General features: G+C 27.6%; 3 protein-coding genes across 7 annotated transcripts in view; 2 read left to right on the forward strand and 1 right to left on the reverse strand.

The window, feature by feature from the left end:
- LOC107450498 (epithelial sodium channel subunit beta) overlaps positions 1–3,369 on the forward strand; it is a 34,380-nt gene extending 31,011 nt beyond the window's left edge. For all 5 annotated transcript variants that reach the window (XM_043054697.3, XM_016066306.4, XM_016066307.4 and 2 more), the window contains one exon: positions 1,952–3,369. In XM_043054697.3, coding sequence (XP_042910631.1) covers positions 1,952–2,143 — 192 coding nt within the window. In that variant the 3' untranslated portion in view covers positions 2,144–3,369. The remainder of the gene's footprint in view (positions 1–1,951) is intronic.
- LOC107450499 (protein FAM177A1) lies at positions 2,891–13,897 on the reverse strand. Its single transcript, XM_016066313.5, has 5 exons — positions 13,733–13,897; positions 13,464–13,634; positions 9,335–9,401; positions 5,041–5,138; positions 2,891–4,331 (listed from the first exon to the last, which is right to left on the reverse strand). Exons 1-5 carry the CDS (start codon positions 13,733–13,735, stop codon positions 4,185–4,187), a joined length of 486 nt encoding a protein of 161 aa, XP_015921799.1. The 5' UTR covers positions 13,736–13,897; the 3' UTR covers positions 2,891–4,184.
- Positions 13,898–13,964: 67 nt separating this feature from the next.
- Atg7 (Autophagy-related 7) overlaps positions 13,965–26,013 on the forward strand; it is a 44,391-nt gene continuing 32,342 nt past the window's right edge. The window contains exons 1-5 of the mRNA XM_016066305.4: positions 13,965–14,398; positions 15,829–15,883; positions 17,942–18,059; positions 21,570–21,647; positions 23,681–23,794. Coding sequence (XP_015921791.1) covers positions 14,257–14,398; positions 15,829–15,883; positions 17,942–18,059; positions 21,570–21,647; positions 23,681–23,794 — 507 coding nt within the window. The 5' untranslated portion in view covers positions 13,965–14,256. The remainder of the gene's footprint in view (positions 14,399–15,828; positions 15,884–17,941; positions 18,060–21,569; positions 21,648–23,680; positions 23,795–26,013) is intronic.

The raw sequence follows: 26,013 nt of genomic DNA on the forward strand, positions 1-26,013 counted from the left end.
GAAACAACAATTTTATTACTTGAAAAATTTTTTAAAGTTGGATTGTGTATGTAAATTGGATTGTTATTGTATAATCTATTTGTATAAAAATATATGCTAATATTGTAATGCTATAGAAGGTGAAATAGCTTAGTATAACTGAAATATCCCATAGATTGCACTTTCAGTGGTCACCATTTTTTGAAATAAGAAAATAAATTTCCTTGTACTCTCCTAGCTTGTAAAGAAAAACTCAAATTTCCCTGTTATTTTAGGCGATGTTTAAATTCCCTGTATTTTCCAGGTTTTCCCTGTGGAGTTGCAATCCTGTAAAGAGTTCATAATTTATTTGATATCTTGGTTGCTCATAGAAAATTGAGAAGGAAAAAAAAAATTCCATAACACTATGTTGAACAAATTAAGAAAGATTATATATTAAAAAATATTCCATAAGTATCTTTCATGGAGCTTTTAAATTCTAACTAAGATAAATTACAAGAATAAAGAATTATTTTTTTCTGATAATTATTCTCAACACCGTTCTCATGGTCATTCTTCTTTTAAAAAATATCATTCAACTTATTTTATTCATTTTTGGGATATGCAAACACAAGGAACAAACTCATACCTAATATTAAATGTTTTTATTGTTCATATTAAATATTTTCAAAATAAGTTTTCTTTTTTAGCATATACACAGCTACTAATGAATTTTGAACCCTTTTTTTAATAATGCTGGGATTTTTTAAAATCAAGCTCTTTTATTTAAGGTACCATAATAATACAAAAAAAGAGGAGAATTATTTAGTTAAAATGTTGTATAAAAATTAAAAATGCTACTCAAACCTGTATGAGTCACGTCTCGCAAAATACAGTTCATGTAATTTCACATACTATCGAATCGTGGATGTTTTATAGCACATTTCAGTTTAACAGGATTTTTTTTTAATGCTTATTTTAAACTTATAAATTTCAGATCTTGACACGGCACGCAAAAAATTTGCTCAATTGAGAAGTGTGGAGTTTATTGTCAACATGAAACAAAAGAGAATTACTAAAAGATTCAAACGGTAGTTAGATCTAGATGATAATTTCATAAAATGAAGATATTTAAGATACAACACATTTTTATTTAGCATACATTTATTTTCAGAAGATGTAAAAATTTAGAAACAATTACACTTCATAAATTTGCCTTAACAGCTTCCCTGATTATCCGAGTTAACTCGGGTATGTATATATTTATCATCCCGAGAAAACTCGTGCTTAGGAGGTGTCAGTACATTTTGTCTTATCACGTTTTTACTCGGTCGGAAGCAAAAACACATAATCTGCTGTGATTGGAGGTTTGCTAAGTTTTATTTGGAAGTTTTGCTCTTGGACTGCACACGTGTTTTGAGCCATTGTAAATACAATGGTTGCTGAACTTACATAGAAAAAGAGTAAAACAAAATGGCGTATTGTTTCACTGACATTTGAAAAATATCACATTGTGTTGTTCCTTGTTTTAAAAACTATCATACAAAGACTAATATTTAACTTTTTTCATTTGCCTGAGATAACTTCGGATAGTAAACTGATGACAAATTAAATATTTTTAACCTATAAAAAATATTATAATTTCATCTTAGAACTTGTGTATTATGTTGTGCTTTTAGTTCCTTATATTTATTAATAATAAAAACAAAAAAATTATTTTTTGCATTTTTCTGAAAAAAATAGGAAAGGGAAAGCAGTTAAACAATGCCTTATGAAAATAATTTTTATAATGATTTGATTGCCTTGCCAGGAAAATAAAATAGCGCCAAAGGGCTCTGTATTATTACATCACTTTTTGCAATCGTCACTTTTCCTTTTCATTAATAATGTGAGATAAAATATAGTTTTCAATATTAGAAATTTGATTTGCAAGAAGAGTGTTAAATAATAAAATGGCTGCAAGAGACTCATTATTTTACATTCTATTTTTTAGGCATTGGAAATGTTTAGTCACATTGGAGGGTATGTTGGAATTTGGCTGGGAATCTCTCTCTTGGCTCTCTGTGAATTTATTGAAGCAACCATCAGAGTTGTCACCTTTGCGCTCAGTCGAAGGAAAAATAAGACAACAACTAAAAATAAGTCTCAACTAAAGAAGAAAGTTTTCAATTCACGCAATAAATAATTAAAACGAGACAAGCATTACTTTTTTTAAACTTTTATAGGCAAATGTTACAAGAACCAAAAATCTCGCAGCTATATCAAAGGAAAGTTCTAAATCAATTGCAAGTTCTATAATTTTCAAATAAAATATTCAATTTAGGATGTATTAATTGTCATAGGGAACCAGTTTATTTATTTTTTTTTTTAAAGATATTATCTTCAAAATGAATGAAATTAGTAGTCAAAAATAGAAACTTCATAATGTGTAAGTGGTTTCAATTCACATCTTGTAAATCAAGCAATGTGCAAGAATGTACAAGTGACTGTTATCGAAACAGTAGCTAAAGATATTTTTGATACTTGTGCAAGAAGGAAAGAAGAGGAAAAACTATTCTTACTGCACTGAATTTAAGAAATTAAATTCTCTGACTAGGGTTTAATACTATCTTTCATCGGAAAAACAATCTCTTTTTATTTAGAAAGTCAAAAATTGGATTTTGTAAGAGACCAAAGGAAGATAAAAATCCTTCATTGAAATTTTAAAATTAACTACTTTTAATGGTTGGTGAAATTGCACCTAAATTTTAACTATTGCCATTTTCTGTGCTAATTTTAAAATAGGTCAGTTTCGGGGTAAAGCTTGCCCCTCCCCCAAGCTTTAACAAAAATCATATACCCAGACTGTTCATGTTCTGAGTCAGAACACACACACTGCCTGATCAAAACTCTTATACTATCACTGATACATAAATTCAATACAAAAATTAAGTTTGCTTAGCAATAAGGAACTTTATTAATACAATTTATTAATACTTAAATACATTAACACAATAAAAATGTATCACATCTTAGAAATAAAATAGCTCGAACAATGACTGCCATTAATAAAATCACAGAAATATAAAAAAACCTGGCTTTTTAAAAATCCAGTCTCCAAGAACAAAATCGTTTTAATATCAGAACATGCCAAAATCAACCATAGGGAAAAAAATCCAAATTAAAACTGTTTATGAATTGAGAAAAATAATGGAATACTTAATATTATTCAATGTCAATGATCATTCAATATAAAGTAAATCAATGCACTACACATGTCAGAAAAATACATTTAGTTTTTAAAATAAACTTTATAGCAAAGAAAAGGAATTATTAAACAGGTCAAAAACTTTGATAAACTTTCAAATAATGCTGAATCTTAAATTTTGCTAATCAAACAAATATGTTAATAATTTAAAATCTTTCAGTAAATTTAAAAAAAAAAAAAATGTAATCCATGTTTAATCGATATGTCAAATGTATATTCAATAAAATTAAAATAGAAATGAAATATAAATAATGAAATCAATTTATCTTTTAGTGTATTTGTAAAGTAAAACTTCGGAATTTTTTTTCCTATGTGTAAATATTTCGGATTATGAAATCAAATGTTCTTAGGATTATAGCGATTTTAATGAATGATAGGCACTGTATTAACATTGCATAAAATTTTTTAAGCAGATAATAGAAACAACAGTACAGGGATGCCACTCAAATCTGGAGAAAAAAAAAATTCCCTGCGTTTTCCCAGTACATATTATACACTATATATTAAGATGAAACACAACAATTACTGTACTCTTGTGTCAGTTACAGTGGGTTAACTATACTAATTTTAATTGAGGGAAAAAGTAACATACTTAAATAATACTATAGTAAATGAAATAGTTTAGTATAGCAGCAATATTCCATAGATTACACCTAGAGTGGCTTTTATTTTTTGAAAGAGGAAAATATATTTCCTTGTATGTTCCTAGTTTGTAAAGAAAAACTCACATTTCCCTGTTATTTTAGGCATTGTTTAAATTTCCTGTATTTTCCAGGTTTTCCCAGTGGAGTGGCAACCCTGTAGTAATGTTCTGTAAAGTAGAAAAAAATGTACAGACACAGAGAATAGGAATATATTAATAAAAAGAAAAGTAGAAAAAAGATAGCATTGATGTATCGAAAATATTTCACACTTTATACATAACAAAAAGAAGGTGCCACAAAATGTTTTCACTTAAAAAAAGATGCAACAAATTCCTTCAGACCTCGTTTGAAACAGTCCCTGCATTTCTCAACTTCGTTTCAATGACATTGGATTTTGGTTGGAAATCAACAGTATTTTGTTGGTCTTCTGATGTCGTCCATCCAGCATTCTCAGCTTTTATATGCTTCTGCAGTTCTTCTTCCTAAAAACAAAAATCATTTAAAAAGAAAATGATTGGTAGACATTTTATATACGCCACACTATAGCTACACAATGGGCTATTGGGCAACGGTCTGGGAAACATTCCTGAGGATGATCGGATGACATGCCTGTCGATTTTCATCCTCAGCAGAGGGGATTGCTCCCCTGCTTCTGCAACCCGACCACCTGTGCGCGAAGTTGAGCACTTTATGGTAGAGCAGTTAAACGAGGACCGGTACCGCGCGCTCTCGGTTCCTTAGTAGGCTGATCAAAGTGGTCACCTTCCCGCTTACTGATCGCAGCTAGTGATTCTATGCCTTTCAGATAAATCTACAGTGGGGAGGCACATTTAAAAAAGAAAATAATTGCGACTTTATTAATATTCTTCTTCTTAGCTGCTGTCATATTGGACAAATTTATGCACATTTACAACACATATGATTGTATATTAGCATGCAAACTAGCAGTTAATGTTTCACAGAACTTAACAAATACAAAACGATAGCTAAAAACAAAATGTAACCTCATGCATAATATTGAGAGTGTGGGGAGCGGAGTTATCGACCATGCCAACCGTCATCTATCAAAAGGTACCTCGTGATTGAATCAAGTTAGCATGTCTTACATACTAGTGAATTGATGTTTAATATTCGTAGTGGTAGTTACGCCACAAGAGTATACTCCAATAAAATCAAGTAAAATATACTAACTTCTTTAGTTATCTTCTCATATAAGTCTAATTCATACTGGTATTTAGGCGATGTTATTCCAAGAAACCAGGCCAAATGTTCTCCAAGGTAATCACAGACTAAAATAGAACAGAACATGCATTAATACATTTTATTGAATGTTTCTGAATCAAAAGAAATTTTAAAACAGCTGAAGTAGATTTTTTTCTTGCAGGGTATAGACTTAACAACAAAATAGAATGAAACTAATCTCTCTCTATATTCAAATAATAAGTTTGCATGTGCTTACTGTAGATGTGAAGGGTCTCAAGTTCAAGAGTCTGTCCAGGCCAAACTTACAACTGTTTAGCGGTACCTTCACTAATTCAACTTTAGGAATAACGGTAGTAAAAATATTTTATCTCGAAATTTGTAACCCGTAAGAAATGATAAATCCATATTTTTGTGTTGATTTTTTAACATAATTTTCAATTTTCACAAATTACGTGTAAAGTTTCACAAAATAGGTACCCCTCAGAAAAACTTAGACGTACCCCCGACGTAAAACAGGATCACTTTCTGGCACAAAATTTAATATGAATGTAGATAGATGTTCAAGCCCAATAATTTAGAAATTTTTAAAATTTTTTCATACAAAAAAATAGTTTAAATTCAAACTTTAAGGTATACTAGAAAAATTTTAGCTATTAAAATTGCACATAAATTAAAAAAAAAAAAAAAAAAAACTGAACTAAATATAGTCTAAAAAATAGGTCTTGACTATCAGCTATGTATTATTTATTAATATTTGAGATAGGTTATAATGTATTATTTTTAAAACAAGTCCATCTGTGAAAATTGAATTGATTTATCATAATCAAGTTTTAATAGTACAATTAAATTAACTAACCACATACTAATCATAATCTTTACTTCATACAATATAATCTGAACCAACTTTTAGATAATATGATACAAAAATTTGCATAAATTAATATAAAAATTAAAATTTTTTACTTTATTTTCAAAAATTGAACAAAAAAATTTAAACTTTCTGGTACATTAAATTTTTATTAATTATATTTGAATTAGTTTACGCATGAGGGCTGCTAGAAGGAAAATGGCCGAAGCGGCCGACTTTTGGAACCAGGAAAAAATTGTTTGAACCAGTGTTATAATACTTATTGCTAAAGCTAAACAAAGTTATTGGTTATTTCTAGTTTTTTTCATTTCATCTAGTTTCTAATATTTCTTATCCTGTGTCTTGGACAGTAGTGTACGCAGGAATAAGGAAGTATAATAAATAACTTGTTATACAGAGTTCTCCCTAAGAATAAAACAGGGTAGGGAGCTGCCTCTCACAAAAGGACTTTTTGAGTTTTACAGTGTTAAATGCTTCTTTTCTTTCTCGTTTAACACAGTAAAAATTTATCAAAATGAGTAATGTTATGGAATAACTAAATTTGATACTTAAAAATTTTTAAACTACCCTCTTATACTATTTTATGTGCACATTTCAAAAAAATAATTCTCTCTCATTATCAGAAGAAGAGAAAAATTTGTAGTTTGAGAATAATTAAAGGGGTGAAATATTTTTTTTAAAAAAAAAAAAGTTAACTAGAAAAAATTATTAACTGATAATAAACTTGAAAGTTTCTTATATAATTTAAACTGAAAATTATGAGAAAATAAACATTTAAAAGTGCATTAAAAAAAAGGTAGTTATTTAAAAAATAATTTTAAAAATTAAAATCACTAAAAAATTATTAATATCCCCCCCCCTGAAAAAGTTAAGAATAATCCTAACAGAGTAAATATTTGAATTTAGTAATCAAAATTAAACCAATAAACACAGATCATTTTACCAACGTGTAATAATTATTTAAACAGTGAATTAATAGTTTTTTCAACGGAATAGGAATAAAAAGGTTTCGAAGGATGGCGGCTAATTTTACGAAAAGGTCAAAGAGGATGTATTTACAGGGATCAAGTATCAAGCAGGGTGGATGGCCCTTCTAAAAACGCTTAGAACACTGAGTTATATATATGAAATTTTAGGGCACCTTCGTGCTGAATTACAATTACAGGGTATTTAGCAGCTTTGAACTTCAGAAAAAGGGATTTAGGGCTAAAATATTTCTTTAGAAAAGTCTCATTTTCTACAGGGTGCGTAGCCAAATCTTTGAATCAAAAATAAGCACTTTTTAAAAAATATTCAAGCACTTCACAAAAATTTTCAAGCACTCAAAAAATTCATATTCAATCAATGATATTATTGAAAAACAAAAACTTTCTATAAACAGTTTTAGCGTTAAAAAAAACCCAAAAAGAAACAGGCGTAAATCGAAACAATCGGTACTTTCCCACATCACCGAGTGAATTCAACTTGACCCTGAACTCAGAACAAAATTACCCTTACCCCCTACGTCAAAAAAAGTGTTAGAAGTAAAATAAAATAAACAAGAACAAAATTAAAATAAATTAAAAAGGAAAACATTTCATAAGGATCTGATATTCTCTATCCGAATTAGAGCACTCGGGTTTCGGTTTCAAGTGTGCGCGCATGAGCAAGTCATAACGTGAGTATGACATGAAGTCCGCGTGAATGATTAAGTAGCAAACTCCCCATTTTTCTTGAAATGCATGGGATCCAGCAGATATCACTGAAGGGAAAAAAAGTATTATTCGAAAAAAAGCACTTTTTAAAAACGCCAGCTGAAAAAAGCACCTTTAAAAGCTTTTAAAAACGAAATCCCCCAAAAAGCACCTTTAAATACTTTTTACAAACGCTACGCACCCTGTTCTAAAAGCTGTTTTTTCTTTCACAAGAAAAACATGTTTATAGCATTGCCAGTCAACTTATAGTCTCTCAAAGGATGATTTTTTCCAATGGTAGTAAAATAAAAATTTAATTACAATTATAAACAGAAATATCTGTTTTATTTGGCTGACAGTGCAAAAATAATATGGTATAGCTACCATGTACTTTAATAAATTTTAATTTACTCATGTGTAGGGGATAGTCACAATCATTTTAAATTAAACTTAGAAATCCAAGAAACAGCAAGCATAAAGTTTAGTACCAATTTAAATGTAAAAATAGAGTGTTAAGGGAAATGCAAAGAAGTTTGTAGCTATGCTCAATATTCACTACATAGATACACCTTATGAAAGTAATCTATGAATACTGACTTGCAACTACTTGAAATATGCAAAAACTTGATAATTAATGCCATAATCCATGCTTTTGTTTCAAAGTGATTAAAATTTTCATGAAAATAAACATAAAAAGACACATATAAAATTATTTTACTAAACAAAAGATAATTTTCAAATTTAAATGATCATAGACTTAGTCACTTACACATTTCTCATTTTCAAAAATAAAAAAAAAATAGGCAAGAAATATTTATCATCATACTTTAGTTTTTGATTCATTAATTTAAAAATTTGTTTTATCTAATTTTAGACTAGAGCAAGTTGATTAACTGTTAATTTTGCTTTGCCATCATTATCCCACTATTTAATTTTATGGGTTGCCTTCTAAGTAGTTCTTGTAGCTTTGGTGAGCATTAAATGCTAACAAAATGAATTCCGTTATAGTAGGGACTAAGTAACCTTTTTCAATTTTATTTTTTTCATTCCTGAAAAGACCACGATTTTAGAAAAACCAATTAATAGTTTCTATAATTTGGCTATAATTTTTACACGATATATAATATAAATCCTAATTATACTTTAATTCAAAGCAAGTTTTGTATATGATTTAATATCCAATAAAATCCACAGTGACAAAAAAGAAACTTAAACCAGGTTGTTAACAGTTTTAGTCATATTTTGACAGCTTTTGACGCGTCATGTCAAAAACCAGTTTTTTACATCAAAAACCCAACTGTGGAGGTGAGTTATGCTTTTGAATAAATTTTAATGGTGAAAATCATGTATTGCTCCTTTGAAAGAAAGCCGGTAGGAAAACAAAAAGCAATTATTTAATTTTTGTAAACACTTTATTATACATCTCACCCCCCCCCCTGATCTCATCATAACAAAATTGAATTTCAAGGAAATAAAAAAAATTAGATGGACAAAACATATCAAGTAAGAATACTCCCTAAGCTTCAAAAAATTATAAATTGAATTTTATTATTCTTCTAAGATTTTTAACTTTTTTTGTTATTGCTAGTTTTACCGACACAATTATTTAAAATACTGACAGAAGAATTACTTTAAACAAAGAAACTATAAACTGAACCATTCAATAAATCAAAGTTAAACAATCGCTTTGAAATCGAAAGATCATTATCCCTTCATTAATTGATGAAGGTAAATATCTTACCAGCAAGTGTCCTTGAACCAAACATCCACAGCAGGTATTCAAAATATGGGATCCACTTCAATGAACTCTAAAAATAATCACATAATTTATATAAGTACTTTTTTGTAAATTTCATGCCAAACAATCGCAGAAAAACTTCAAGCAATATTTTTATATTGAAATAATTTAATAAAAAAAAATATTTCTTTAAAATTCGGAGGCCAAAGCTCTTTACACAAAGTGTTTGCTTGAACCAAACACAAGTAAGTTTGTGAACAGTGAAGATAATAAAATAAGATTTAACATTGTTTTACGTGTGTTTTGTGCAATTTAAATGTAACTGGTTCAAAGGACCAGTAACTTACTGATATACATATAGGGTGCAGAGCCAATGTTAACCTTCATCTATGAAAATGTACCCCAAGATAGAATGGAGTTAACATGTCTTATATACTAGTGAACTGGAATTGTATTTTTGTAGTGGTAGACACATACACTACAATGTAATTATATATTTAGTATCTTTCTTGTCAGAATTGAAACAATAACAAAAGAACATTATTATTTGACAATAAGAACATTTCTTGTAAACATAAGAATAAATTCAAGATTATTATATATATATATATATATTTTTCAAAGGGTGAAATAATCTACTTAAAGTGTTTAGATGGCAGACATGTGATTGCTGGAAGGAGAAATTTTTTTTTTTTTTTTTTTTTGTAAGTACATAATTTTTATAGCCTTTTTATCTTTAAAAAATAAAAATAAAAGCAGCTCAGCATCAATTGAAAGAATATTTTTCAACTTTTGCTTAATTCATTTAAAACTGAAATGCAAGCTTAGATTACAGAGGGCTTTGAAACTCGTGATTTATAATCACATGTTTCGTGGAAAGAATTTAAAGGAGAAGTATATGAAAACTCAATAAGGAACAAGATGATTTTTTAGAATTTTTTTATAAGATGATTGTTCTTGGATTCAATAATTAAACAAATTAACAGATTAGATAAATTGCCATTTTACACATTTTTATTTATAATTATGTAATAATTATAATAATAAACTATGATTTTCTATGGAAAAAATTACTGGTTTGTAACAGTAGTTGTCAAAACAAAAAGGGGGTTCACTGTCAAAATGATTAAAGGATTGAACTGATTATCAACAGAATATATTTGATTGACGACTTGTAATCTTATAACTACTTTTGTTTAAAATTGCTTCATACTTATAATAGCTAATAACTATTATTACACCAAAATGTTTGTTTTTGACAATTATCAAGCATATGTTAAGAAGAGGTTTTTGTCATGATTATTAAAACTGGATAATCGTCAACCCTGCCCAACTATTTATGAATTCGAAATGTTATCTTTGTAAAGTAAAATAAGTATCCATATAAAGTGAATATAGATAAAAATATAGCTTAAAAAAATTAAATTTAAGCTGTATTTTTATTGATTTGCATTTGCACTTTTTTTTATTTTTAATAAGAATTGGATAATATAGAATGTTTTCACAATCGCTTTAAGATATAATTTTAAAAACTACACCAGAATTTCATAAATTCTATTTCTAAGTTAGTTTTAATTCAAAACATTTTGATTATCAACATTAATTTTGATACTAAAAACAATTACATTAGATAGAAACTTGTGTAATTAAAGTTTCAATCTATCATTACCATTTCTTAATTGTAAATAAATTGTTCAAATAAATGTGAAATGAAGAATAAAACTTCAACCAGAGTAAAAAGTCAACTGAAATTTTATTGATCTATTTGAAAGGAAAGTTTATTAGTTACAGACACAAAATATATAGATAAAAAAAAAATTATGATTAATTCTGAAGAAAAATACCACCAATCTACCCATTTCGAAACCATAAACAATTTAGATGAAATAGACAAATTATATTTTAAAATATAATATTAAAAAAATATATCATGCTTTTATATTATTATACAGCAAATCAAGTAATTAAGAAAAATATATGTTAAAACTAAACAAAAACAAACTAATTATAATTATCCAGGGTTGGGTTTTTGACGTCAAAAAGTGGTTTTTGACATGACAAGGGTATAATACTGGTTTAAACCGTCAAAAACCCGTCAAAAACTAAAGTTTGCCAAAAAAATAAATAAACTTCAAAACTACCAACAGTTGCCATGCATTATATTGAAATTTAATTATACTATAGGTAATCAGCAGGTTTTAAAATATTTTTTAATTAAAATTAAAGTAAAATAACAGATTTAAAATCTCAAAAATTTATATTCAAATGCATGTGCAGAAAAATTTTGCACAAAAATTTTTTAAATATTTATATTTTGAAAAAAAATTTTTTTTTTGATACTTAAGAAGATTAAAAGTTTATTAGTATGCATTTTTGACATAAAAGGAACATATAACTAATATTTATAAGGAACTTACAAGTTATGTTGTATAAATACAAACTTGATACAAGTGTATAAAAAATTTTTTAATGTTATACCGAATATCTTTATTATCCAGTATGTTAATTTGAATTTAAAAGTAGTTATATTTGTGAATAATTATAAATATAATTCATATTGTTTATTATATTTATTTATAATTATTACACTTATCATTTTAAAACAATTTTTACCTCTTAATTTTTTTCCCCCACTTGTATTAAGAATACAAATAATGCATATCTTGAAAGCAAGAAGTAATTATTCAACAGCTGAATATTTAGATATTCAACAAAACTATGTATATAGTATTCAGCAAAATGAAATTCACAAGTATTTGGATAAACTAAATTTTCAGCATAGTAAATGAATAGGCTGAATATACTGTAAATCGACAACTACTCTGTGTATTTAACAGAAAGCACTTAAATTTGTATTGTCTTATGTTAAAAAGATTATTAAGAAGATTTAAAAGAATATTAAAAAGATTTTTCTTTAAAAGATGTCTAATGTACAAAACTGCTAATGTTTATCTTTAAAAATGTCTAATTTTTAGTATAATCTATACTATACACTAAATTTGGTTATAAATAAATTTCTTAATAATATCACTGCAGATTTTCAATAACACATGAAAATGAATACATAATATTACAAAAGATGTGAGCTTTCAAAAGTACAAGATTTTGGTTACTATTCAAAATATAAGTGTTTCTTCAAAATTTAAAATTTATTTTTTCTAGAACATATTTAGAAACACTATCCTTTATAAAAAATATATAAATTTTATGTATTAATTAAATTTCACATATGAATATAGGTTTTTGACATTTTCGACATTTTTGACAGTGAGGTTTTTGATGTGACAGTTTAAACCATGGTTTAAACTGTCAAAAACTGTCACATGTCAAAAACCTGCCAACCCTGTAATTATCCAGTTAAATATTATTACTATTCTATTTCTCAATTACGGGTCCTGTTTTCACAAAAATGCATGTTAAAATTACAAGTAAGAATTTTGTTTTTAAATCATCATGTGTTTGTTTACAAAATGCGGTTTTATTTAAGGTAATATAAAAATATAAGTGATACAATTATTGTGATACTATTATGATTATAAGTAATACTATTTTTGCAATGAAAAAGTAAAAATTCTAAATATTTCTTCAAAATATTAGATCATATATCATTTAAAAAGATTACCTATAACTACATATCAGCTATATTGATTCATATAAGAAAAAATATTTTCTTCGTGCGTATTTAAAGCATTTAAGGACAGTCATTACATTTTGCCAAGCACTGATTTGTATAATATAATCTTAAAATATTCAACATTTTTTTAAAGATGAGAAGTTCTAGTTATTTTAAGCAAGAGTTTTGTAAAAATCAACCACATACTGAAAATATGAAGAAGAAATATATATTAATCAAATATATTTAACCAAAAAATTCTCTCACTTCAGGTTATATTGTGCTGGAAATGAATGGTTACAAAATATATTGCAACTTGTTACGATAATTTTGTGGTTGACAGTTAATGTAAACAATAATTAAGAAATTTTTTAAGGTAACTTTTTAATAGTTTTAAATTATCAGTACACAACTACAAGAATAAAAAGTGTAAGCATGCGATCAATAAATTTAGATCCCAGTTTGATTTAGAATAGTATAAAAAACTAGTCACAAATATAAGCTAAAAACTACCCATACAGGATCAACGACTGATTGAGACTCTTTTCCCTGAGCATCTACAACTTCTTCTTCATCGGAACTGAATTCTTCTAAGATTCCATCACTGAAATAAATCAACCGTTTAGGAGCTTTTTTTCGTTGTAGATCCATAAGATTGACTTCAGTGAAGCTTTCTTTCTCCGTAGTAGTCTAAAATTTTGAAGAAAACATTATAAATGTAAAGCATTAATATCTTTTGCATACGTTGCTAAAAAAAATGAAATAACAAAACCGAACTATTCCAATACCATGGCACAGAATTTTCGGACTATATTGTATATTGCAGAATACTTCCAGAAGCTCTTTGCGTATGCTTATAACTTCATATATAAGATTTATTTAACGGATGGTTCTCGTTGGGAAGTTGGACTAAATGTAAACAAAGGATGGTTGATCGATATATTCATCGCGAATTATTGTAACTAAAGTATATGCAGCTTGTAGCTTTCATATAAAAGAAAGTAAAAGATCATTTGTGACAAAGCAAATTTAAGTCTACTTGGAGATCCCAAATATTAAATTTTATAAACTGAATAAATGGAGAGCCTGTATTTCTTTGCAATTTTTTCAAGTATATATACATTTAAAGAACGAAAAACTGTTACGTATCGGATGCTTTTCCAATACTGAATTGTAAAAGTTTATTATTTATTAATCAGCATTGTAAACATGTGATTGAATACGAAACTGATGACGAATTAAATATTGGTATCTTTTGGAGTTTACTTCGAGCAGGTTGCACTGAAATCCTTAAATTTTTTTATAATAAATAATGTCTGACGATAATTTATTACAGTTCGTTCCATTTGCGTCTGCACTAGAAGCAGGATTTTGGTATCAATTGACTAAAAAGAAACTGGAAGTTTTCAAATTAGATGACAAACCTGTAGAAATTCAAGCGTTTTACTCTAACAGTAAGAATTTGTTTTCTTTGTCTGATGATTTACGTTAGTGCTCTTAAATTTCATGTTGTCATTGTTTACTAATGTTTCTTTTTGAAATTGGTTTTAGAGCTAATAATGAGAGCCTAGCATTTTTTACCAAATGCATGTCTGGCATCAATTCTTTCTTTTAATTATTTATTTTTAGTATTTTATAAATAAGAACTATTGGCTAGGGGGGAGAGATTTCCATATTGTGATCATTGGTGGAATAATCACCAAGTCTTTGCAACTTCTGAGCAGCAGGCAGTGAGAAACTAAAAAAAAACATCACGGATAGGGACAAACTTCAAGGGTATAACTCGTAACCAACCTTAGGTAAACTGTTTTTTCATTTTAAAAAATTGCAAGTTTAAAATCTATTTGGCAACTTTGCGGTTGTAGTTGGCTCGACATATCACAATACAGAATAGGAAAATGACTGTGAAATGAGAGGAACATTACATTTCAAAAGTATAGAAGTTTCTCTTTAAAAAAAAGTGTCTTAATTTACAGTAGTGATGGCCAGGAGCAATGACTAATAGGTTAAGGCACTGTGAACTATAATTGTGAAGTACCATAGTTCAATCCCTTATTCAGTCTTGTTATTGGGACAAGAATTAAAATTGCCTTTCTAATTAATGACTAATAGGTTAAGGAGCAATGACTAATAGGTTAAGGCACTGTGAACTATAATTGTGAAGTACCATAGTTCAATCCCTTATTCAGTCTTGTTATTGGGGCAGGAATTAAAATTGTCTTTCTAATTAATTTTATTTTATAATCGTCATTGACAAGCTGACCGAATTTTCGGGTTTACAACTACAACAAAATTACCTTACTAAATAATTTTATTTTATAACCTTCGTTGAACAGATGACCGAAATTTTGGGCTCACAACTACTCATGTTTCTACTCCGTAGCCTTGATCCTTCTACCGCTGAGGATATTTCACGTCAGCATTGTGATTGGTGCAAGCCGGATGCAGATTGTTATTGATAAGCCATCGCTGAGATTCGAACCCAGGTCACCTTATTGGAAGGCAAACAGTCTGTTCCTTGAGCCTTTGTGATTTTTTCTAAATAATTGCTGATAGACCTCTTATGGTATTTGGGTATCTGGGGTTTCAAAATATACATCCTGATATAGGGTAAAATTTTATTGCTGGCCAGGTGTAGCATTTATAATTGTGCTAACTTGTGAAAACATGTAGCAATTTTAAACTATTTTAAAAACAACTGATTTATTAATGTTTGCCTAAACCCTAAAGTTTTTCATAACGTGAGTTTTTTTTTATTTTTATGGATATAAAATTTTGAACTCATTGTTTTTACACTTCAATTATATCATAATCATTTAAAATTTTAATATGTGAAGCTTATTAAATTAGGATGTTTTTCTTTATATTCTCTCATCTTTTGTAGGTGGACCCACTGGATCCCCTTGTATTGTGAATATAGATTATTCTTCTCTGGAAGTGTAAGTATTTCACTTGCATCACATTAAAAGTTGTTCTTTTTATAACTTCTAAAACAATATTTGTAAAAAAAAGTTTTCTTAAGCATGATAGCCAACTACAAATATTTATTTTACATTTCTTTTCTGTGCAACTTTTACCCAATACCATGTAAACATGATGCATAGAGTTTTTAAAAAGTGCTTAAAGGTGGTTACTTTTGATTTTCATTTTTTAAAAGCCTTTAATGGTGCTTTTTTCATTGGGTTTTTTTAAAAAGTGCTTCATTTTTTCTTTTCAAAAATTAGATTTTTTTCTTTACCATGACGATTTTCACCATGATAAAGCTTGCTTTTACATTGTTCTATTTTCACAATTCATTCAACAAGCCATTTGGTCATACCGTCGGTCCATTGCGTATGAAAGCGCCAATCATTTGGTATGCTAGATGAAATAATTGCGAGTCTGCACGTGTGTCTAATGAGCTGGGTTCGGTGAGATTCTTGCACTCTTGTGCGCAACTCTACTGCATTTTGCAAGATTCTCTCGATTTCGGGTTCCATTTTCCACCCTCTGATATCGAACTGAAAATCTCTCCATCATTTTATGATGGCTAATATAATCAAGAAAAGAGTTCTTTGTCAGAAACTAGCTATTTTATCATGATCATGTAAAGTCTTTGAAAATTATTTTGCATTTTGTTTATGTACATAGTGCTTAAAAAGTACTTAAAAGTTCTTATTTGTTGTTAAAAGATATGGCTAAGCATCCTGATAAATATGTGGAAAAACTGGTATTTATCAGTTATCAGGTCGCTGTGTTCTTTCCCAGTTTGAAAATGTATTCCCTATAATCAATAAGTGCGTCAGTTTAACATTGTGGTATATTGTTAAAAAAATGTCAATATTTCCTAATTTAGCCAAATTATATTATTTTTACATTGGTTTTAAGCATAAAATGGATGAACACACACAATGATACAATATTCAATAACTATTATGTATAATATGACGGTTTATTTTTCATGGTATTTATTAATAGTTATAGATAATGTTTAGGATATTATAGTATTTGATATTTATACCAGGGCTCCTGTGGGTTAGGAAAAACTGGAATTGTCAAGCAATTTTATTTTAACTCTAAAAAGTCAGGAAAAGTTGCAATTTTTTACAAAAAAACTAAAAAATTCCTTTATCATAACCTGGAAAATAACCTGTCTTAGAATTTTCAGTAACAATTGAGATTCCAGTTAAATAGTTTCAGCATCTATTGGTTATTTGGTTGGTGTTGTGTCATGGACAGAAAATAATTTTAAATGTGATCAAAGGTCCTATATACAACATCTGCTATTTGAAAGCAATTTTCTTCATATAAGTCCGCCCACGGATTGTCACTTATTTGCTGCAATTGCGCCAGTATAGTGGGACAGTTGAAAAGATCCAACATCTATTACAATTATTTTATAAATTTCATCCTTTTCTTGAAACTTTTCCATGTTTCCATTCTCAAGGAGTTTTGAAATCAAGGGGGAACCCCATTGTTGTTAACAATGTTTTTGCTTAATATTGAGAACATTTGCAAAATCTTTCAAATATAGAAAATAAAAACTTATTTCTTATAGTTTATATAAAAAAAAGTAAAAAAAAAGTTAGCATTTGTAAATGTTTTAGAGCCATTTGTGTCTAAAAGTAGAAAAAACTATGCTTGTTACACTTTCTTATTGTACAAAAAGTAAGATTATTTTATTGACTTCAAAGATTTTTCCACAATTTTTTTAATTTTAAAACTCAATTTATGTGATTTTTCTTTTAAAAAGACAACTCGTTTGAGACAAATTTTTTTATTTAATGTTTTAAGCATGTTTAAAACAAAATGTTTTAAATGTAACAACCCTGCTCTCACATGAGCAAAATATTATGCTTCATTTCATGAATAAAATTAATATTATACTTCATAAATAAAAAGCAACTAAAGGTGTTTGATAAATAAATAAAAAGCATTACTTTATAATTTATTTAAGAGTATTTTGTATAATTTTGTTTAATGCACTCGAATAAAATATATGCTCTCCCATCATGCAGGGACACAGCAGTCTCTCCTGGTAGTTTTGGACTGAGAGGAACTTTGATCAATACCAATACAATAGAAGACTTCAAACTGAAAGATAAAAAAGATTTGTTGAGGTCTGTTGGACAAAAGGTATTTTAGAATAACTATACAATAGATTGTTTTTAGAAAAAGAAGTTTCTCTTTTTTAGTAACTTTTGAGAAGTGAAATTTTTTTTTGATGGTAGTTTACTCTTGTATAAATTTTGATGAGTGAAATTTAAAATAGAGGAGGGAAAATATTTTAGAAGGTAAGTTTATTCCTCTAATAATTTTTGAATAGTGAGAAGTTTTTAGAGAGTACTTTCCCTCCTTTAATAATTTCTGGGGAGTGAAATTTAAAATAGACGAGTAAATTTCATAATAGATATTATGTTCGTAAATGACTACCATTTTCTGACATGGATTGATTATATTATAACTAACCAGTTGTTCACAGTGGCTTCTGTAAAACCTTAGTGATTTGCTTAATCTGTAAAAGTAAACATTTTGCCAAATGAAAATGTTAGCAAAATGAATTCGCCTCCCCCAGGTTCTGATTTGAGTGCAATTATCAGCTTTAAAAGCAATCAAAGCAATAATACTCTAGAAATTTTGGAATTAATTAGATTAAGGATTAGGAAGAAATTAAAATAATGTTGCAGGGTTTCTACACGGTCGGGAAAACCTGCAAAAGTCAGGCTATTTTAAAATTAAGCTAAAAAGTCAGATTTTTTTTTACATATTTGTAAAGTTAGGAAAATAAAAAAAACTATAGTTCATTCAATGACTGACAGGCAAAAATAAAGTTTCAAGGAAAAATTCTGTAATTCAAAATATATAATTTCCTCATAATAACATTCCTCTTTCCCTGGTAGAACCTGTCCTCTTAGCAATTTTCCTCCTGTTTATCCAATGATAAGGAATTTTTGATAGGGTTGCTAGGTTTATTGCTCTTTGTGTGAATAACTGGTTTACAGACAATAGTAGCGGAAACAACAGCAGAACAATCAAAAAAGGAATTTTTACTGTTTTGTGATACTGCCAAAAAAAAGAAAAGCAAAAGAGTTTCTTAGAGTTTAATCCACAGCAAAAGAGATTAGATAATTTTTTTTCGAAATATTTGCACAAAGAAAAAAAATGTGAAAATTTGTGGGAGGGTATAAAAATTGTTCTTATCCTCTCTCATGGTAACGCAACAGTCGAAGAGGGGTTTTCAATCTATAAAAGCTTATGGGTTGAAAACCTCAATGAAGACTCTATTATTTCACAAAGGCGTGTGTATGATTATGTTTCATTTATAAGTGGAGTAAGAAACATAGACATTAATGAAAAAATGCTAGATGCTGTAAAAGGATCTAGAACAAGATGGAGACATGCATTAGAAGCCAAAAAAAAAAAGAATGAAAAAGCTGAAATTTCTAGAAAACAAATAAAAGAAAAGATAGATGATTTGAAATTGATGATTGAGAAAATCTAAATTGACAAAAACTGCTGCAACAGAACTGGATGTTCTTGATTCAGAAATTGTCAAACAACAAAATATGTTGAGAAATATTACATAACATAGGAATGCCCCTGAGTTTCTCCGGAAACATATTTAAAAGACAGAAACAAATTTAAAAATACTGAAAAGAAGATATTTTTGATTTTATTTTTCTCACAAGTTGCATAATTTTTCTATCTGAATTTTTATTTGTGTATAATTAACTTTTCTTGACTTTTTTCCCCTTTATATTTCAATATTATCTTTTAAAAGAAAAGTCAGTTTTAAGTGAAATTGTGATTTTTTAAAATTATTATTATAATGTAACAAATGTTCTAGTATGTTTTAAGAGTAAATATTATTTGAGGATACTGATACATATCTCGCAGATTTGATTAACCCTTTATATCCTGACGACACTCATGCATTTGGTTCCACTTAACATTAAATAAAGTAATATTTCCATAATCCAACAGATTTTCTTGATCTTTTTATTCAAATAGTTTTCGTATCTAACTACAAAAACACGCTAAAAGTTTAATCTAATCATGATAATTAAAAATATGTTTCACAAGTTTTCTGAAAATATAATTTGGGATATAAAGTGCAATTACGCAATTCCACTTTAATCTATAAGTGTTTATCCTATTCAATCTATGATACTTATGACTCAGTAGCATATTATTAATAATTGAAACTGCAATGTTAAAAGTTTTGTTGGAGTGGGAAACGACGGATCAGGAATTTTATTGTAAAAGGTCAGGAAAAATCAGCAAAAGTCAGAATATAGTTTTCTCAAAATAAACCCTGTGTTAACTTTTATAAATAAAGGGCAAGACTGGAAAATTTATCTGGTTGCCACTGGCCTCTAGAGATAAATTTATTAGTGGCCTCTTTTTTTTTTTTTTTTTTTTTTCTTTCTACTGGCCATTTTTTGCATTAAAAATACCTTAATATTAATTTTGCTTCTAAATTTAAAAAAAAACAACATTTATTTCTTTATTTTTTTTAATTTAAAAGAAATATTGTTATTAGTATGAGTAACTAATAAAATTAATGGATAATTTTATATTTAAAACAATTATAAAGCACATGATATTAATTCACTTTTGGCAATTTAAAATTGTAATACTCATTTTAATATCTCTTATGCACTACTATCAAAATTTAATATGCAATTCCATATAAATTGTTTGACAAAGGCTACCATACTTAATATCAATACATATTTATTGTAAATTAAAGTATTTCAAGCTCTCTGCACAGATCTATGCTAATGCCTAACTAATGATGGAACTTTACTCTTTAAAATGTGTCCTGTGCTAATATGTATTATTTATGTTCCTGTCATTTGTTTATTTTCAAATTAATAGAGCTCTTGCAGAAGAATAATCTGTAATATACGACATTACTTTATATTGTAATATTGTCATTACATTTATAAAAAAAAAATTCTTTCAATTTCTAAGAATTCTTATATATTATATTTTTTTAAATATTCATCGTGTAGAAAAATCATTTACTTTGAGATAACATCGCTTTCTTATGAGAGTAAAAGTAACCAACAATGGCCGTTTTAGGTCAGTCCAAAAATATTCTTGTTTTAGTGTTAAACTCATCTGAAAAGAAAAATTAACAGATTATCTTATTATTGTTGTAAAGTTATTTATTTATTTGATATTATTATTTACGGTCTTTATTTTTCTTGGTATTATTTGCATTTTGTTAAATAAAAATATCGACGATATTATTTAATAATGTTGTGGCATTGTTAAATAAAAATGTCTTTTTTTCTTTTCTCAAGTATTTTCTTAGAAATGTTTTTTGGCATATTGGAATTTACTATAATTTATATATTACATATAGTTCAGATCAAAAATTTCAAGTATAAGATGGACCAAAAATTAATACTTTCCAAGATTATTAATTACATAATTATGCAAATTTATATTTGAATTGTACATGTATTTATGCTTTCTAAAGTAATGCAGGAAAAAAGAAATTAAATTTGTTGTTTTAATTAGTTTGTTCGGGTGTGTATTTATAATTTTAGCATACTTCCAGAATAAATGCATTCATATAATGTTTAATTATACAGAAGTGACATTTCCCTAAAATTATTTTTTAAATGTTTTTAGATATGGAAATCTATTACAGATGAATCAGCCCTTGAAAATCCAACAAATTTACAATCTTTGGTCTGTTTAACATTTGCTGTAAGTTTTTTTTATCGAATATGTTTTTATCAACTTATTTTTTATAGCTTTTCAGTCTCAATTTTTATATTGAATTAATTATAAGTGATTCTGAAACCATCCTTTATTTGTTGTTTATCTAGGGTAGTTACGAATAAAGTTACTTTACTCAGACCAACATAGTCTGCAACATCTCCTAGAAGAGAGAAGGCATCCGCTCGATTTACCCTAAACGTGAAATCTGGTTCTTTCGTAGTCCCAATGTTATGACATTTCTTGTATTTTCCTACTACTATGCAGTTTAAAACCCCAAACGTTAAGACATCGTTCTCATTTTCTCCCACTAATCAGTTTATGTTTGTTACATCGAACTATTAAATTGATCCGTACAGGGGCCTTCTCTGTTCTCAGAGGTGTTGCTTTTAGTAGATGAAACTCAGTATAAACTTAATATGGAGTGTGGAAGAAAAAAAAAGCATCTGCATTAAAATTTATTTGGAATTTTGACCACAAGATAAAAAAAATTATAAAAATCAGACATATAGTACCAAAAAAAAATTTATAAATGAAACTTTACATAATATATGTTGAGTCACGATGGCCCAGGGGATAGGGCGTTAGCCTTCCAATGAGGCGAACCGTGTTCGAATCCCAGTCGATACGAATTCTACATTCGGCTTGTACCGACTACAGTGCTGCCGTGAAATATCCTCTGGGGTAGACAGAACATGAGTTAGAGTCCCCTTGCTAACCATGCCGTCAGGGTAATCATGGGAGGTTCTCATTGTCTTCCTCTTGATGTAACACAAATGCGGGTTAGCTCCATCAAAAAGTCCTTCACAGAGGCAAACTTTTCCCAATACTTGATTCAGGAGTTCCCTTGTCTTCTGGATTGGGTTTAAAATGACAAGGCTATAGAATTAAACATTAGTAGTGGTAAATCCATAAAATTGGGTTGTCTGTTCAACGACGGTTATAAAATAAAATAATATATGTTTGTTATGTATTTTTTTGTCATAAGCATATTTATTTACATTAAGCTTGAAGCATCAAGTTCTAGCAATCCAGATTCCTGCCAAGTCTCCTGTTTTTTAATGAAGACTCTTGCATTTTATGACTATCTCCTGTTTACCCGTATATTCTCCAATTTCTCTGTATTTGTTGAAAAAATTGTTTTTTTTTTTTTTTTTTTAAATATTCGATTAAATATCTGCTAATGGCAAAAATGCTTCTCTTATTCCTCAACAGGTGCTATTGCCAATACTGCAGTATGTTGAGTGTCAATTCTTTAAATAATTTTAAAAAATGGTTTAAAATAATCTTCTTTAGATGAAATACACAATTTTTACTTCACTAAAATTTAAAAATAAACTTTCACCTTGTGCAAGTAAACACCACATTGAATTCAATCCGATTACTGTTCTGATTATTGTCGTTGTCAGATAAAATTTATTGGGGTAAGGGGACCATATTATAGTGCCATTTTCTTTGAAAATAATGTGACTATAGGGTCTAATTTTATGAAGAAATAATTTATTGTATTATTGGTCATAGGAAATCGTATGAATATTTACCTAAATTAATAGAATGTGATTTTTAACATTTTCTCAGACTACTCAACCTAGTGTTTTGTTTGAAAGGGAGAACCAATTTCAGCTGTTTTTTTCTACCATTAAAATAAATTCTTAATGTTCTCTTGTTTAAAACAATCTGCAGAATCAGCTGAAATAAATTCTTACATTTTTACCTCTTCTTTTTATGTCAAATAGTCAGGGTTTAACTGTAATATAATTTTTTTAAAATATGTTTTTGTGCCAATTTAAGTCTTTGTTGAACTTATCCACTTTGTATAACTGAAAAATTATTGCGATAATTATTATTATTTTTAATTTTTTTAAATTTTAAGTGCCGCAAATTGAAATTTATTTAGTGTTCATTTCATTATAATTTTCTGTCAATAATGTCATAAAAACAATGCAATTATTTTTTTTAAAACATTGATTGATCATGTGGTGACTGCAATTGAATAATGTTTTCTGCCTTAATTTCAACAGGAATTGAAAAAATACCATTTCTACTATTGGATTGGTTTTCCTGCCCTGGTTTATCCGAGGGTCACTAAATGTGGGGAAATACGTGGAATTTATGACTACTTTAGTTCTGAGCAAGTATGTAATGTTATAATCTGTCTAACATTTGATGGTTGTAAACCTTAACAAATTGTGACTTAATATTTTTGTCAGAAATTAATTTTGTTTTAAAGACACACATTTAAGGCACATTTCATCTTGTTATTAATTGCATTTAATGTAACGTACAAGCTTATCCAAAATTATGAGGAAATTAATTTATGGTAATGCCAAAATAATGAGGAATTGTTACTTTTATATAAATGCCACTTTTTTTATTTAATAGAAAATTCATGCATAATTTTATTAATGTTGTATATTTATATAATATCAAGAACACTAACTCTAGATATTTTTATGTTATTGTTCTTCTAATTACTGATAGCTAGTAAAGTTGACCTTTCTGATTTACACATAATAATAGAATTCTTTGTGAAGGGAAAATTCTCGTTTCAAACACTACTTTACACAGCAACAATTGAAGCTCATTTAAAAATGTTAAATGTAAACGAAATTTTTTGAAATAAAATAAACCTATGTGTATATTGTTTCCGAAATTGATGCATTGTCTTTGCTTTTGAGTATTTTATTAATACAATAAAATACTTAATTAAAAAAAAGTTGTTACTTAATATTTTTTCAGAGATTATTTCTGTTTTAAAAGCAGACATTTAAGACACAAGTCATCTTGCTATTCATTTCATTTAAACTTACAAGCTGATCCAAAATAATGAGGAAAGTATAATATTTCTGGATCAAATGCGAGAATTTTAGTTATTGTAAAATCTTGTAGATATAATTTTTTTTTTTTTTTTTTTTTTTTGTAATCTCTCTTAAAAGTTCTGCAAACGTTTCATACGAAACAAACTTCACACCTAATATAGTAATTAAATTCTTAAAACATCTTTTAAAAAATGAGTATTCAAATATTTTTATAATTCCTGAAACTCTTCATGCTTTGAAATATGTCATATTAAATGTTAATTTGACCCATGTTCTCACAATGCTCTACACCAGTGATTTTTACTTTTTTCTGCTTCATAACCAGATTTGTCAAGTTTTCGACAATTGACGTTTTTGTCAGGTTTTAACCACGGTTTTATCCATCTTGTCAAAAACCCTATATTTTTCCGTAGGGATAATTATTAGCCATTATAAATAAGAAGTCTTTATAAATAAACAGGCATATAAAATTACAAGTGATCAATCAGTTAACGTTTTTGAATTTTATCATTAAAAACTTTTCATGTTTTGAGGATTGACGTCAAAAATCCGAATTCTGCTGTAGAAAATATTAAATAATTATAAATAAAGGTACAAAAGCAATAATCTTGATAAGAGAACTCCCAACAATCATCTTATTCATTATATGTAAAATCAATTATTATTTACTCTCATTTCAACTCCTTTCTCTGAAGCCTTCTGTAATCTAAGTTAATTTTTTAATTTAGTATAATAAAACCAAAATAATTCTTTCGATTGATGCTGAGATGCCTAGACTAGAAAATAGACTTACTAAAGCTATTATAACATAATAAAATAACATATAACTAGAAAATTTATTCTAGTAACTGTACTAATTATTAATAGTCATTTAATTAAGCCCTTTAATAGATTGATTGAAAAAAATTTAACTCATTTAAACAAACATTTATCTTTTTTTGGAAATTATAATTAGGTCATTCATCAGGGAATATATTAGGGTCAAGATGTATTGAAAATATTCACATACATATAAGCAGGAATGCTGAAAATCTGAAGAAGTTTCTTTTTGATTCAAAATTTCCCCCAAAATGTAAAGATTTTCTTTAGTGCAATAACTTTTTTAAAATTGTTTTGGAAAATAAAGTTCATATGAGAAAAAAATTTTTTTTTGATTTTACACTATTCTTGAATAAACAAGCATATGTAAAAAATAATAGGAATAAAATTATATTGAACTAGTAGTGATTTATAAACTTAAAAATTTAAGGACCCACTTATAAACTTAAGGAATTCGCACTAATAAAAACACTAATCATTTTTTTCAGGATATATTAATGAATTTTTTAAGCTATTTTATTTTTAAATAAATTCCTTTTCTTCAAAGAATGCACCTTTAAATATTCATTTTTTCCTACTTTTCAGTTTCAATTATAGAAAGAAAAAAAAGCAAATTTTGCCACTATGTTAAATTTTTTGATTCTCTTTTAGTAATAAATTATTCCAATTGAGAGATCAATAAGTAATGGCATTTTGAGAAAGCTAACGGAAGAGTC

Source organism: Parasteatoda tepidariorum, chromosome 1 (genome assembly GCF_982258835.1).
Source record: "Parasteatoda tepidariorum strain Cologne lab strain chromosome 1, Ptep-v5.0, whole genome shotgun sequence".
In the NCBI taxonomy this organism is placed as follows: Eukaryota; Metazoa; Arthropoda; class Arachnida; order Araneae; family Theridiidae; genus Parasteatoda; species Parasteatoda tepidariorum.

What these genes read in the sequence shown, in the direction of transcription:
- LOC107450499 (XM_016066313.5), bottom strand. An exon ending in CTCAATCAGTCGTTGATCCT is followed by an intron (nt 9,402 to 13,463) that starts GTATGGGTAGTT and finishes GATTATTTTTAG; the next exon opens with AGTTCATTGAAGTGGATCCC. An exon ending in TGGTTCAAGGACACTTGCTG is followed by an intron (nt 5,139 to 9,334) that starts GTAAGATATTTA and finishes GTTCTATTTTAG; the next exon opens with TCTGTGATTACCTTGGAGAA.